Source organism: Drosophila montana, unplaced genomic scaffold (assembly GCF_035044405.1).
Source record: "Drosophila montana isolate Dmon_TW-CO22-7 unplaced genomic scaffold, ASM3504440v1 contig_2481_1, whole genome shotgun sequence".
NCBI classification, from domain to species: Eukaryota; Metazoa; Arthropoda; class Insecta; order Diptera; family Drosophilidae; genus Drosophila; species Drosophila montana.
This window is the reverse complement of record NW_026997351.1, coordinates 2,484,874-2,497,626: the sequence shown is the minus strand read 5'-3', so window position 1 is coordinate 2,497,626 and position 12,753 is coordinate 2,484,874. Positions and strand designations below refer to the sequence as shown.

The following is a 12,753-nucleotide window of genomic DNA, read 5'->3' as shown; positions in this document are numbered from 1 at the left end:
AGAGGCGTGACTAGAGATCGATAGCTTAAAGCCTGCCTATCGATACCATCGATCGCGGCGACCAATGTTGGTTAATACTTCGCAAGCGTAGATAAGAGTTGATTGCAGCTTGGCGCCAAACTCTTAAAACTCAAATGAATATTGTGCAAAACAGACTAATGGGAAATTAAATCCCAACATGAACTACATATATGGGTAAACAATTGAACTACATGTATTTTACATATCAAGTTAAGTGCATTAAATAAATGTAAGTGACAAAAACAATATCATTAGCAAATTTTGATCATTAGATAATTGAGAAAACTCATATATTTTAAAGGGTATACTTTAAGTTTATCATCTTTTTCTCCATAATTAAGGTAAAATGGTAAAGAGTCATACATAGATAACCCTCTAACGTATGTAAATACTAAATGAAAAGGCCAGCAGTAGTAGTGACAATAATTATACAAACCATAAAAAGTGGCAAATCAAACAATTGGAATAAAAACTATGCATTAGAAAAATTGATTCAATGTCGTTTTTAATGTCTTATTAAATACATAAGTACATATCTTATAATAATACAATATAATAACATAGACATGCCCAAATTATAGATGATATCAATATTAAATGTGAACAAAGGAAAAAACAAAAACAATAAATAAAAGTAAAAAATATGTAATGGTATATATCCATAGCATACATACATATATTATACATTTATTTAGGATGATATTTAGTTAACTTAATGATTCATTTGAATAACGATTAACGATGGGTTTGGAGAACAGTGGCAAAAATGGTAAACATGATGAACATTAACTGGTAAGAAAACACTGGTTAGGGTTCAGATAAAGTGGACAGTGCCTCAAAATAGCAAATACTGTGTAAGCTGTGTCACAACAACAGTTTGAGCGGAAGCGGAAACAAGCAGCATTGGCGGCCATTCCATTTCAAATGAAGCGCCAAGTTAAGCTAAATTAACTATGGCCAAAAAAATTTGGTGCGATTACGGCCTTCCGGTCTTTAAGGCACGTCTGGCTTTTTATTATGATTATTATTATTGTTGTTATTATTTTTGGTTGTTGTTCATTTTGTTTTTTGTATTTTTTTTTTTTTGGTTTTTCAGGTCGACTCAAAGGCAAAGGAATGTTGGGTAGTTTGGGCCATTGGCTGTTGGCAGTTGTTGTGGCTTTGGCTGCGGCTAATCATGCGTGCCTTTGAATACGCCTCATTTTTCCAAATTATCCCCCGTTTCGAGTATTAGTGAGACATGATTTAGCTTTAGCTTTGGCAAAGAGCAAACATAATTCATTTAATTGCAGCCACTTACTATCTGAGTCCCGCTTCTGGCTGTCGTGGACTGTGATTGCGTTAGATGCTGCTGCTGCTGCTGTTGCTGCTGCTGCTGTTGATGTTGCTGCAACTGTTGAACCACCTGTTGCTGCTGCTGCTGCTGGGGCGAGCGCAAGTTGCGCACCTGTTGAATTGCGGCATCATCGGCTGTGGCATCTTTGGCAATCTCATAGTCAGACTCAATGCGCATGCGTTGGTTCTGCGAAAGAAACGTATATAATGAAAATAGTGCATTAAAATTTGACAACTAGACACACTTTTAGCCGAAATGCCAAAATGACATTTGCTTTTATATATCACAACAAGCAAACGACGAATGCTGTGCCAAGTGTAGTTTAACAATTCATATAGATCTTTTCGGTTATTGGAAGACTGTCTTTAACTGTGATTTCAATCAAACTTTACAGTATAATTTTATTCATCTACCTGCCATATTGGGATTATTATTGGGATACTAGGATTTCTAAGTTTTTATGCTGAAACATTCTGCATCATCATTTTTTATTTAGTTTGTCCTTTTACTAACTTGAATTGATCTTAAGGCAATAAGCTTTGAAATGATCGATACACAAAACAATAACATTCACTTGATTTGATTCAAATGATTTAACAGCCAGCCGTTGCCAGCCTGTTTATCCTCTGCTAACCAATTCGCGTTTAATTCCAACAAGACTTATGTAAAAATAACATGCTGTTAGATTCCTTACATTGGAACAACAGCAGACATAACGACCGGAAATGCTGCTGCCACCATCGCCGTCGCCATCGCCATCGGCTTCCTGCAGTTCCCTAGCTTTCTTCTCCTGCAGGCGAGATTTATGCTCTTGCTGCTGCTGTTGTTGCTGCTGTTGCTGATGTTGCTGCTGTTGCTGTGATGGCGGCGGCGGCGCAGTCAACTGTCGTCGACGTCGACGCATTCGGACCGGCGACCGCGAGCCGACATAATTGGAGAAACGACGTCGCGAATGCCGCACTATCGATACCCAATCGATCATGTTGTGAAAAGTATTTTAATTTGTTTGGGCTTTAAAAATTTCCCACAGCGTTGCATTTACAATGAAACCAACACATGCACAGGCACACACACACACAGCGGGAACAAAGTTAGTTGTGTATTTTTAGCGTGTTGGTTTTTTGTTTCTTATTTTTCTTTGCCTAAGTACACATTGTAAAACACAGTTATTGAAAAGGAAGCAACAAGTTGTGTGTGGGCGTGTGTGTGTATGTGTGTGTGTACACGCTCCAACCCCCCACCCCAAGCCAAACTTCCTTTTTCGCCTACCCTCAGCCGGAAGCTGCTGTTTGAATGTGTGCGTGTGTGTGTGTGTGAGAGCATAAAAGAAACTCGAGTAAATGTGTACATACTACATACAGTTTATTTATACATATGTATGTCTTTACAGTGAATCCACTTGTCTATATGTATTTGTGCCCTTAACGCCGCTTTTAGCTCATTTTCTTGCTTACATTTTTGATGTTACGTACGCTGAATATTTTTACCTATTTGCCTACACACACGCACGCACACACACACACACACACACACACACACACACGCGAATAAATATGTTTGTATGTTTTTGCAGTAGACTAAAAGTTCACATGTCGAGCAGACCAGAAAACATTAAATGAAAATCTGGCAACTAAATACAGTCATATGTATGTATGTATTAGCTACACCCATCGTCATTTGTTTAAGTACAGTTATATTAATTAGCCAACAATTTTGAAGTTTTTCTGAAAGAATTGAAGGTACTTAACAAAACTCCATTTTTACATATTTGAAGAATTATTGTTTGTAATTTGAAGAGAATTAATGTCATGCCTACTGTACATATTCGAACGACATGGAGTGTGTGAGTATGTGTCTTTTTTTCTGGGGTGGACCTTATTTCCTGTACATAAAATGCGCACCCACACATGTATGTACATATATATATTTGTATCATGATATCGCACTTTTTATGTATCTATGCAAAATGCATGTTGGGTACACCGAGAATTCGTCTACAGTTTGTAATCCTTATAAAAAGAATTAAACAACTTTTTATGCATTCGCTATAAAGTTAAGCTGTATTTTGCGTGACTGATCTGAGCCCCATAAATCCCCAACGCACAATGTACATAAATGTATGTTATCATAAAAAACCAGTAAATTTGAGAAATCACAAAAGAAAAAGCCGCGTTTCTTAGCGCTTCAATCGAATGTGCGCGAAAAACTGGCAAGAAACAACAAAAGGCGGCAGCGACGACGGGCGGCTGTGAAGCAAGCTGCCAAAACAAAAAACAAAATAATAATACATTTATATATATATGCACATACATGAATACATATATAGATATATATATATATATGCACATACATGAATACATATATAGATATATATATATATTTTTTTTGTTGCTTTAATAAGTTGCCCAATGCCAACGAAGAAAAGCTGAATGAAAAGCCCAAAGCCGAGTGAGTTAATATGCTACATACCTACATACATACATAAACATGTATGTATGTATGTATGTCAATGTGTATGTACAGTTGTCTGTCTACAAGTAAAGACATCGAAATATTTTGTAAAAACATTGCCAAAGCGTATACGTAATATACAGTAAATACAATACATACATACATAAACAACTATGCATATACACAACTATGTATATGTATATAAGCACTGCTGTATATATCTTACAGGTAAAACAGTTTTGCGTTGAGATCAGCGCAGAATTTAAACCCTTTGGAAACTGTGGCAACACTCAACATTTGCCAGCATCTACGCTGAGGATGACGCTTGCAAGTTTTTGCAGCGGAAACTGAGAAGCGTTAGAAAGAGATAGCAACATGTTGTAATTAGCAGCGCCAGCAGAAATTGTATTTGTGTTGTGTGTATGTATAACATTGATGTTTAACAGCTGTTCGCCATATGCGTATACTAAGTACGTGTAGGAGCATGTGTGTGTGTGTGTTTGGCTGGATAATTTAAAATCAGCGTTGTGCCAATTCTGTAACTGAATTTTTAGTGTTCAATAATTGTGTATGTGAAATATCTGAACTGCATATGCACATATTTGACCTGGTATTTCTTAGGATCTTTTTAATTTGCTAGCAAATTATGGTAAAATTTTTCAAGAGAAATCCTATTGATAGGATAATTAGTGAAGATTTGCATAATTTGTGCCACACACAATCAATTTGAAGAGCCACGAGCAAAAAGTGCTTAAAAGTCGAATCCAAACAATTTTGAAATGCCGGGCAATTTGCACACGATGGCTAACGACAGCGCGCACTAAGACGATGGGAATGGAGACAGAGACAGAGACGGAGACGGAGGCGGAGACGGAGACAGTTGACGGATACGCGAAAGTTGTGCGACTCGACACGTCGACGGCGCTGCTGTTACTGCCACGCGCGACGCACGAAGCGCTAACGCCAGCGCCAACAGCAGCAGCGCCAACAGCAATAACAGCAACAACAACCTTAATAGTCAAAGGCATCGTTAGTGGGCTTTAAAAGGGGCGGGCAGGGAGAAAAGGTCTGTATTGGGCGTTTGGGCACTGAGCCGCCTTGCGCTAGTTAAATCGTTAGGCACGGCTATTGAACAATTGATGATATTGCATTTTGTGCACAAGTATATCCTTGAAAATGCATCTCATACCCCAACACCGCCTCTCCATACACACACCCACATCCTTATCGGTTATCAGTGTGCAATCTGGTCAAAAGAAAATCACCAAAAGCTGTCGCTACATTTGCATGCACAGTAACAAGTAAGCATATGTATGTACACACACACACACTCACACACATTCACACACATAGGCTTACGGATACGTATGACAGACATACGTTGACGTTTTACGTTTTACGTTAACGTACTACGCATGTCAACAGCTATACGTACTTTAGCCTGGATATCGCCTCTACAATAACAAAATACCGGCGTCGGCGCAGGACAAAACGACGAACAGACGAACGGTTGCGACTCGACCCCGAGGCAGGAGCACAAGCACGAGCGGGCGGCCGATTAAAAAGCGTGACGCCCCCCCCCCCCCACTCCCTCCGCCCTCGTCGAGCTTGTACAAGAACATGTTCCCGTTATTCTGCCCCTGACTGGGTCAACACAAATCATGTTGCAAATACAAAACAGACGACGCTAACAGTTAAGTCCTTATCAAATTTAAAAGCGTTTCTGTGTAAGTGTATGTGTGTGTGGGTGTGTGTGTATGTAAGCCCAACGGTTGCTTGGCTACACACAGACCCACACAAACAGCGTGAATAGAGGAATAGAGCGAGAACGAGAGAGAGAGGGAGGAGGGAGGAAGACAGCGGGAGGTAGCGATAAAAGAAGGCGAGAAAAGCAATCAAGGCTTGTATTACAGTAAAAACCTGTGAAATTGACCCGCCTCAAACGTTTTGACACTTTTCTAGTTGAGCACTTCCTGAGCAAAAACTTTGCTTTGCTTTGCCTTGCTTCGCATGCAAACAGCATACTGATTTCCACTTTACGCTCTTGCGCGCACGCAAACAACTCGCAAAAACATATAATTGGGTGTACATAAAAACCGTTCTTTTAATGTCGATTAACTGTTCATATTTATATGCATATTTATTACCATCAACACCCGCCCAGATCAGTCTCACAATCAATCAATCGGTCAATCAATTTGACGACTACACGTGCAGAGCTTAAGCAAATCCCGTTGATTACTTTGCTAATCTCTTTAATCGATTTACACGCATCAGATACATATATTATTAACACCCAAAATTCTAGTTTGATTCCCATGTTAGTTATAATTATGAATGATAACTGCACGATTTCATAGCCTTTTTACAGCTTGATTTTTTAAATAAGTCATGTTTGAATAGATATAGTTAGATAGATCGATAGCAATACCATAATATATATAGCTCAATAGGAAAATGCAGCACATATATATTTGGCATAGTTAATTAATTATTGCAAAGATATCAGACTTTCTGATCAGGCTAATTAGCTTTAAAATAAATAGAGTATATATAGGCAGAAGGGATATAGACACATATATAGTTGTTATCGATAAATAAGTAAGCCGGTTCAAACTCGGAATTTCATTTGATTTTTTAATAAGAACCGAAACCCGAACTAAACACAATTCTTTTCAAAGATGGTTAAAACTTTTGACGGAGAATTAGCCCCAAAAATAACTTAAGCCCCATTCATTGGGTTCATCTAACAACATTTCGTAGATGCCAATTTTGGGCAGAGATCAAATTTAGCCCGTGACTTCTATGTGAAAATATATATGACAAACAATATTTTCAGTAGAAAGGGGGCAAATGTAAATAAATATGTAAATGATATATATTTATACGAAATAGATATATATGAAATATGATAAGCTAAGATTGGAACTAAAGCCTGGAGATATGGTTCATGGAAAACCAGGATTACGAACCAAACGGCAAACCGGTTCGAACCGAAACGAAAAAATATTCTGAATTGGCACGATAAATAAAATTGAAAATCAATTGAACCCAAAAAGAAAACCTTCTCCGATTAAATTTACAACCGATTACATAAAGACATAATGATCCGAGCTTTTGCTAGTACCGATATATATGTATATATACCTATCAAATATATATACCTAGGACAGCTTGTGATCGTAGTCCAAAACTAGACTATCTTGTCTTAATCTTGTCAAGTAAAAAAAGATATACAAATCGAAAATAATTATATAGATTTTCATAAAATATGTCTTGCGAGTTATACATTGCCTGGTAGCCAGAGACCCTTAGATAGATAATTATTTATATGGTTATATTGATAATTGTAGTATGGTTATGATACGGAAATGGATGAATTAATGTGCTTACCAAAATCTCTTCCAATTCATTTTTAAATGTTCTGCTCAAGGCCTCGGCGTGCGCGGCCGCGTTCGCGTTTTGATTAAGATTTGAACTTGGATTGGGATTTGTGGCATCGTTGTTAATTTCATAGACGCCATTGCGATTAAGATTGGTAGTTTTTATAAACTGCACAGTAGGTTAAGATTAAAGACATACGACAGAGAGAGAAAATAAGAGAGTGAGAGAGAGAGAGAGAGAGATAGAGAGAGCAACATGAGATAGAGTTCCAGATGTTACAGTTGACGTAGATCGACACTATATACACTTATATACCATAATTATGTAGACTTGCACGATTGTTAATGATTTAATGATTTGATAATGCGTCCAAAATGAAATCGAAAACTTTACGATTGGATCATCTCGGGTTAGTTTTAACTAAACATGAGCCAACATTAATAAGTACGTTTATTCGAAAAACTAACAAATAACTAAATACAATTTTGAGCTGGAAAATCAAATCATGAACTACTCTAATATCTTTTGATATTATTCTATATCATTTCGATATATTTATGATATAACTTTTCAGCTCCATACTCTACGAGATATTCATTTGAACAGCTACGAGGTTGTCCGCTACAAAGTATATTCATCTATTCATCTAATCACGGAACATGTATTACATAGACATATATATATACAGATATATTTATATATAAGCAGTCTACTCACATCGGCTATCTTTGTGGCCTGTCCATCCTTCTCCCACTTGGTTGCAATCTGCAATGTTTCGGCGGTCTTTTGCTGAATGCTCTTCGAGTCATCCAATAACGTTAATTCATAGAATTCTTGTATATCTGAAATATGAAATAAAATATATTAATTAGGGCACATTATATACTTTATAATACGTGGTAATAGCCATAAAAGAAAACACTTTCGGCTTGGAGTTGACATCTTGAGAAGTCGTAGATATTTTCTTTTCAATTCTTTACTACCTTCTCTTATATTTCATAAGGTCGTATAATCTTCAATCTATTATTTTCTAAATATCTATGCAATTCATATCATAAAGTCTTAAAACTATCTCTTGATTGTCGTACAAATTTTCACAGAGAAGTCGGTCTTAGTTTCTAACCAAAATAATTATCATTAGAACACTTTATAATTCGCAATCGGTACAAGCCAATGCACTTAGGTGTCTTCTTCTGAAATAAGGAAACGTTTTGACTTCAATTTCTGTACAGCTTAACGATATTGAAGAAAACTCACCTCAGTTTTATGGCTGATGACATGATTTGACACGAATGCTGACCCAACATTACCTACATATCCCTGCTTATGAATGGGTAACCTAAATGCAGACGCGGTTCAAAAAACAGGGGCACAAGGGCACTTTAGAACATTCATTTTTATACCTTGTACCCATTAAAAATGGCTTAAAAAATGGGGCAGAATCTTTTTGTGAAACTGTATGTAACGGCCAGAGAAACGCAACTCCTAAGTATATATGTTCTTAATCAGGATGATCAGGATGAGCGATGAAGCCATGCCTGTCTGTCGCTATATATTCCCACAATTAAAACAATATTTTTAAGATATTAAAACACAAATCGGAATTGAAAGAACTAGAGATACCTTATGTATTTGCTATCCAATGTCATAGGCTACATTTTTTATTTGTAAGTTTCTGATCTCTCCATATAAAAAAGAAAAATTTCTCAGCCTAGAGCCTTGTGCTTTAGTATGTACACACATTTGGGTATTATAAGAAAGCCCTGAAAACTTTATAACGATCGAACCAATAAAACCCGAATTATGCAAGAATGCAAGTCCCATAGAAGACGCAGTCTGCGTGTGTGTGTGTGTGTGTTGCGTTTATGTGCATGGGGCTGTATAGGGTAACACCTAGTCACGCACTACCGTCCAGAGCACACTTGTTATACACACAAACTTGTGCTCAATGCGAGTTTCGGATAACGCCTTGACTGGAAATAAGACTGTCAGTTTGTTGGCAAGTGAAAAGTTTTTAGGTCAAGCGTTAGTTGGGGGTGTGTGTGATGTGTGTGTGTGTGTGTGTTCGCATTTGGGTCTGGCCCATGCTCATAAATAAGGCGAAAGTCAAGTGGCCTAAATGTAAAGCTGAATGCGTCAATTCAATTTCCTGCACACGTCAATATCTCTACCCTGCCCTCGAGCGAGACAATCTGGATAGCAAGGAAAATGCCCGCATACATATATACACGAATGTATATATATTTATATATATATATATATATATGTATATGTGGATGCATGCTACATGGTCCAACACATATATATATATATATGGAATTAGCAACAGCTGCCCTAACGAGACGTTTGTTTATGCAACTTGGAGTAATGTATATCAAGTTATGGATTTGTACGATTTCCGTCCTCGTCGCATTTTGCTGCTGCTTGACTCAGCACAAAAACCGGAGAGCTGTGGATATATGATGAAACCGAATACCAGGCCGACAGACATGATGTTATCGACCTAAGCATATTTTTCAACACGTTCAAGATCTTCTAGAACCCGAGCACATTCAAGTCATCTCAGCTGAACCGTCAAGTTAAGGTTATATATATTAGAGGACTTTTGAGCTTTCAGAAAGTCAATAGCATTTCTCGAAACATAATGTGACTAGGTATACATGGAATACTAGGTAACCAAATATATAAATATATATGTTGCCTTTATTTTAGCAAATAAAATATAAAAAAAAGATATTGTTTTCCGAATTTCAAAAAGTTCTCTTTGTTTTTAAACAAGTTTTCCTACTTTTGTGTCATTATTTTTGTACTTTTTAGAAAAATTACATGTTGTTTTTCTAAAAAATAGAACTCATCGCCTCTGGCCCGATATTAAAGGCAAATTTTGGACCAATTTCGAGTTATTTTTCTTTCTGAATGTCCTTCAGTTGAATTACGAAAATTATGAAAAACCGGGAGAAACTCTTACGTTTTCGCTTGACACCATGTTTAAGCACTAAAAAAGAGCTGAAAGAAGATATATACACATCTTATTCTCGAGAACACATGATTAGATATATAATATACTTAATTCTTAAGTCTTTCCGAATTGTAACTGATTTCTGACTTCTAAAAACCCAAGAACAACTGCAAGCCGTATTATAAATCGATCAAGAACTTTTAAATATAGCCTAGCCAAACTATATGTTACGAATACTCACCGAGTAGCGCTTGAAATAGGCGAGACTTAAAAATGCGGATGACCCGTTCGATTGCAATACGCAGAGCACGATCCTGTGGCTCCGACAGACGTGCGTGATAATCCTCGAGCAGTTCAAGGGCTCGATGAGCTTCTGCAAAGAAAATATACATATATACGTATGATATTGAGTTTCAGGCAAAGAAATAAGATAAATAAAAATGAACTAGTTAAAGAAAATACTTAAAGGCGAATGGATCTTTTATGCTCGATCTAAATATATGTTTACCTAGGCTGTTAGTCGAACCGATTTTAGGCCGAAATTCGAATTTAGTTTTAATATGAAAAAACTGAGTTCAAGGCTGTTTTAAGCAGGGTTCACGAGCCAGCGCGCTGGTTCAAGCCGTGCAACGAACCAGCGAGAATATTTAGGATTTGCCGCCCTGCTATATAGCTAAATAGACGGTTATATATAAGAGTAGGAGCACCCGACTCTTTAATGTAGTTCAACTTTGCCATGAAATTCAGTAGACAGAACATTTCCGCCTGCAAGGCTGGAAAATGGGTGGATTACAGTTACATAAGTCTTTTCGAATTTCAAGTATTTACTTGTTTCAAATCTTTTCAGCAATTCACCTGCTCGCTCGGGCATAAAATATATTACATATCTTCCATAACTTAAAAGAGTTTGAATATATTTTGTGGCTCTGTTTTAAGGACCCGTCCGGGGGCCAACTTTCTTGCTACAACTGATTAGCCAATCATTACATTTACCTAGACCAAACACCTGCATAACATATGTCTCACTTTGTGTATAAAGGGATTGTTCGCCCGTTGTCAAATCCTCTCCAGCTGCAGGCGCCTCTGCCGGCAGTGAGATCTCCTGCTGCTGCTGTTGTTGTTGTTGTTGCTGCTGCAGCTCGAATATCTCAATGGAGCTGCAAAAGCGGCTCAGCTCAATGCGTAGACTCTCCGAGCTGCTGCTGGCGGTGGATGCCAGCGCTTGGCTGGAGAGGAGGGGCAGCGCCTGTGCGCCTCTGGGTCGGCGCAGGCTGCACGATTGCACCTCGAACTCCTCGCGCGAAAGATCATCGCTCTCCGACTTGTCAAAATAGCCGGACTCAACGTCCGGCGTGCGCTGCTCCGCCGTGGATGCCAGCATGTGCCCATATTCGAGCAGATCCTGTGCCGAGTAAAAGCATTCGACAGATTCGCGCACGCTCTCGCGGCACTTGGCCACAAGCGGCACGCGCTGGTTGCCCGGCTCCCCGACAACTTCGTTGGCAACCTGCGGCTGCGGCTCTGGAGCTGTGCTGGCCACATTTGCATCCAGTTCAACATCGATTTGCTGCTGCTGTTGCATTTGTATGGCTTCTGTTTGCATGAGCACCACCAGCAGTTGCTCTGCCGTGGACTGCGCTTGTTCTGCATCGATTTGCCTAATTGGATCGACCGTATCTAAGTTGTCAACATCCTCCACCGATGAGTCCTCGACCTCGTCGTCGTCGTGAAAGGTTTTATCATCGCTGCTGAGCAGCTCCTCATTGGGATCGCTGCTCTTCTCCTGGTCCGAATCCGTGTCCGAGTCCATTTACACTAGACTACACACTAGACTACAACCGGCAGCAACTGGCTCTGTGCGGAGACCGCGTCGTACTGCTTTATAATAACCCATCCGCATTGGGGACTAGGTACTGTGTGGCCTCTAGTTCAATAAATCAATAAAGATTGACTTAAAAAACAGAACAGAGGCAAAATTAGCTGCCACCCCAAGCGTGCCCAACCCCCTTGGCCCTTCCCCTTCTTCACGCCCAACATTTACAGGCCCCAACTATTTATGCTTTACCTTTCTGGCTTTGCATAAGTTTTGATTACAGTTTCGGGCTCGGAGTCTTTGGGGTCAGTGCACAGTCTAACCTGGATGACATTGCCATAAAGTTGGCCAATGCCCGGCCGCGAGCATATTGCCAACAAATTGATATGCATATATACACACACACACACAGAGACATACATGCATGCATACGTATGTGTGTGTGTGTGTGTGCATATATATCTTTGGCTTCTTCGGAAACACGTCACATACTTATGTTGACCTTCATTTATTGCTCATTTCAAAAGTTTGGCAGCATTTGCTTGTTTCTAATTTTCTTCTTCTTCAATTTGTCTTTTCTTTTCTTTTTTTTATGTCTATTTATTGTTTTGGTGCAATAGACAAGCGTATAATGCATGTGAAAATGTCAAATAATTTTAGATCAAGACAGCAAAAACAAAACTCAAAGATGTTGCTTGGTTCGGTTCACGGTTCGGAACCTGCAAACCTGCTTTTTCGACAGGTTTTGGTTCGACTGTCCTTTAGCTAACTAAACCGATTTGAGGTCTG

The 12,753-nt window shown here is 38.6% G+C and overlaps 1 protein-coding gene across 1 annotated transcript; it reads right to left on the bottom strand.

Annotated features, from left to right (window-relative positions):
• Positions 1-1,030: 1,030 nt before the first annotated feature.
• Positions 1,031-12,016, bottom strand: LOC135428537 (putative uncharacterized protein DDB_G0271606). The gene is made up of 5 exons (XM_064682600.1): positions 11,145-12,016; positions 10,393-10,524; positions 7,910-8,034; positions 7,202-7,360; positions 1,031-1,543 (listed from the first exon to the last, which is right to left on the bottom strand). Exons 1-5 carry the CDS (start codon positions 11,959-11,961, stop codon positions 1,304-1,306), a joined length of 1,473 nt encoding a protein of 490 aa, XP_064538670.1. The 5' UTR covers positions 11,962-12,016; the 3' UTR covers positions 1,031-1,303.
• Positions 12,017-12,753: the final 737 nt, after the last annotated feature.

Excerpts from the sequence above, each read along its gene's own strand:
- LOC135428537 (XM_064682600.1), bottom strand. The coding sequence starts at position 11,961 with ATGGACTCGGACACGGATTCGGACCAGGAGAAGAGCAGCGATCCCAAT. Across the intron at positions 7,361-7,909 it reads AGGCCACAAAGATAGCCGAT|TTTATAAAAACTACCAATCT; the intron begins GTGAGTAGACTG and ends CCTACTGTGCAG. Across the intron at positions 1,544-7,201 it reads ATGAATTGGAAGAGATTTTG|AACCAACGCATGCGCATTGA; the intron begins GTAAGCACATTA and ends TTTCTTTCGCAG.